This window comes from Myotis davidii, unplaced genomic scaffold (assembly GCF_000327345.1).
Source record: "Myotis davidii unplaced genomic scaffold, ASM32734v1 scaffold914, whole genome shotgun sequence".
In the NCBI taxonomy this organism is placed as follows: Eukaryota; Metazoa; Chordata; class Mammalia; order Chiroptera; family Vespertilionidae; genus Myotis; species Myotis davidii.
This window is the reverse complement of record NW_006285484.1, coordinates 1,106,780-1,109,387: the sequence shown is the minus strand read 5'-3', so window position 1 is coordinate 1,109,387 and position 2,608 is coordinate 1,106,780. Positions and strand designations below refer to the sequence as shown.

The 2,608-nt window shown below is 53.6% G+C and overlaps 1 protein-coding gene across 7 annotated transcripts in view; it reads left to right on the top strand.

Moving 5' to 3' along the window:
- The window catches only part of CFLAR (CASP8 and FADD like apoptosis regulator), a 63,411-nt gene that overhangs the window by 50,892 nt on the left and 9,911 nt on the right, over positions 1–2,608 (top strand). The window contains exon 8 of one of the 7 annotated variants that reach the window (XM_015559145.1): positions 1,889–1,920. The exons of the other annotated variants lie outside the window; for them this stretch is intronic. Coding sequence (XP_015414631.1) covers positions 1,889–1,905 — 17 coding nt within the window. The 3' untranslated portion in view covers positions 1,906–1,920. Of the gene's footprint in view, positions 1–1,888; positions 1,921–2,608 lie in introns of those variants that run through there. 7 annotated transcript variants of the gene reach the window in all.

Below are 2,608 nucleotides of genomic sequence, written 5' to 3'. Positions count from 1 at the left end.
AAGGAACCCCCCTCCCCCGCACCCCCCTCCCCGGAATTCGGTTTCTGAAGAACTATTCAAGCTTACAAAGATAGTGCTGGGCCAGGAGCGGAATTTCCAGGGTGTCTCGAATGTGGAACTGCTTTTGCACTCGGCCCTCAAGCTGTTGTTTCCCTATTTGCGGGAAAGGAGCAGGCGGTCACGGTGCTATGTGAGGACAGAATCGGACTACTCTGGGCCCATTTCCGTTTCAGAGGTGGAGACCTTTCTCTGGGTGCTAAGGAAGCAGATTCCATGCGAGAGAGGCACCCGCAGGCTCGTGCTTTGTGATTGGAAGTGCCTGCCTGGATTACCTTTAAACTTACTACCTTATATTCATAAGCACGCACAGTGTCCAGAGCATCTTGGTAGAAACCTCCTCGGGTCCCCACTGCTCCCGTTTGAAGCGCATACTAGTAGCATAGGCATCAGTGCTAATCCCATTGTACAGATGAGTAAACTAAGGCTGTAACTTGTTCAGCGTCACACTGTGACCGCCCCCTTGATCCTGTACGTGAGACTGGGCTGTCTCCGTGTTCTTGCTGGCCCAGCAACGCTCCAGATCCCAGCTGACATCGTGCCACCTCGCCCTCTGGTAGAGGAGAGATGTGACTTTACGGCCGTGACTGCAGGCTGGTCTCCGAGTGACTGCCTTTCCAGAGGGATGTTTAAAGGGTGCTCCATCGTGGTCTGAGGCCCGTTCAGACTTGCTGTTCTTATTGTCCCGTTCTCGGCTTTGGGGACCCGTGTGGGTCTTGGCTTCCCCTCCAGCTTTAGCCTTTTTTCTCTGGTTCTATTAGGTAAGGAGCCCCTGCCCTGACCTCGGTCCCCCAACCCCACCCCCACCCCTTAGCCCCGCTGCTGGGTGAGCCAGTCCTCTTTCAGGACTAGGCCAAGCAGGTAGGTGGGGAGCGGGACTTACACTCAGATCTTGTGATTCCAAGACTGGTTCCTCTTTTGCCCTGTGCCATGCAGCTGCCTGCTCACAGCCATGTGGCAGCTGCTTCCCTTGCAGGAACCCACAGGAGCCCAATAAAGGCACCAGACAGCTGTTCTGACCGTACCCCTGTGTAACAGCATCGGAAGAAACTAAGGCTTTGTTGTTGTTGTTGTTAATCTCACCTGAGGATATTTTCCCATTTATTTTTAGAGAGAGTGGAAGGGAAGGGGAGAGACAGAGAGGGAAACATTGATTGATGTGAGAGAGAGCCTCCCAGATCAAGGCTGCCACCGAGGTACATACCGGACCCTTCAGTCCTGGGGCGACGCTCTATCCACTGAGCCCAGCTAGGGCGAGACTGTGGCTTCCTTCCCAGGAATTTGATAAAGGAGGGAATTTCTCCGGAAGGGAGGGTCTGGGAAAGGGAGGGTCACTCTGAGCTAACAAGTAAACAGTGTTGAGGCTGTTGTTTCCCTGTTTGCTCCTGCCCCCTAGAGGGAAGCGGACTCCAGAGCTCTGGGTCCTTTGCAGAGAAAGGAACCATTTGGAATACAACTGGGGATGGAACTGGGGACCTAGTCAGGCTTTCTTGGGGGACACTTCTGGTTCCAGCCTGAGCGCTGTGCTGGGGCGGGAGCCTTGCCCACCCCGCAGGCGAGGGCCAGGGCACAGGGCTAGCCGCCTCTGCTACACAGACTCTGTGAGGACAAGCGAGCTATTTAATAGGATGTCAGTCCCCTGTGTATCATGCCCTTCGTTTCCCTGCTAATGCTTATTTCTCATAGGGTTTTAAGGAGATGGGCACCTTTTTTATATCCCTTCATTATTATGTGATATATAAAATTCATTTTCTCACCTTATCTGTGGGCTAGGCAGAGGAGAAAAGGATAGCCTTAAGTCATGGTTATAGCCTTTTCCTTTTCCTGGCAGGAGAGAAGAGGACTTAGCTGATGAATTATTTATCTGAGAATGTGTGCAAATCACTCCAAAACATAGAGGCTTAGGAGAACAAATTTCTGTGAGAAGGGAGTTACGAGCTGCTTCACTGGCTGTTCTGGCCCAGGGTCCCTCAGGAGGGAGGGTCAGAGGTCAGCCAGGGAGGTGTGAGATCCCAAGACCTTCTCAGGGCCTCACCCATGTGGCTGGGGAGTGGGTGCAAGGCCTTCGCTCCTCCGGCGGGCCTCCCCCTGGGACTGCTTGAGTGTTCGCAGGACATGGCAGCTGGCTGCCCCGAGAGTGAGCAGTTCAGAAGCGAGAGAGAGCCAGGTGGAAGCCATGGCCTTTTTGGGATCCAGCTTGGGAGGTCACAGTCTCCCTTCTGCCACAGTCCAGCCATTACTAGTAAAGAACAGTTACCAAGTGTGGTCCACATTTCAAGGGGAGCGGATGACTCTGTGTCTTTTTAAGGGAGGAGTACCAAAGAATTTGTGGAGTTATTTAAAACAGCCGTGTCTGGTAGGGTGTGGGGCCACAGCGAAACACAGCTCTCCTGGGGGGAAGTTCTACCAGCCCCGTGGCGAGCGTGTGTAGACGCTGCTCGCAGCTGCGTGGATCAAGTTCCGAGCACGCAGGCCCTGGCTTGACCAGTGGCTGTTATTCCAGCTTTTTGTTGACCCAAGGTGGTGTTTCTTGCCCCACCTTTTGTTTTTT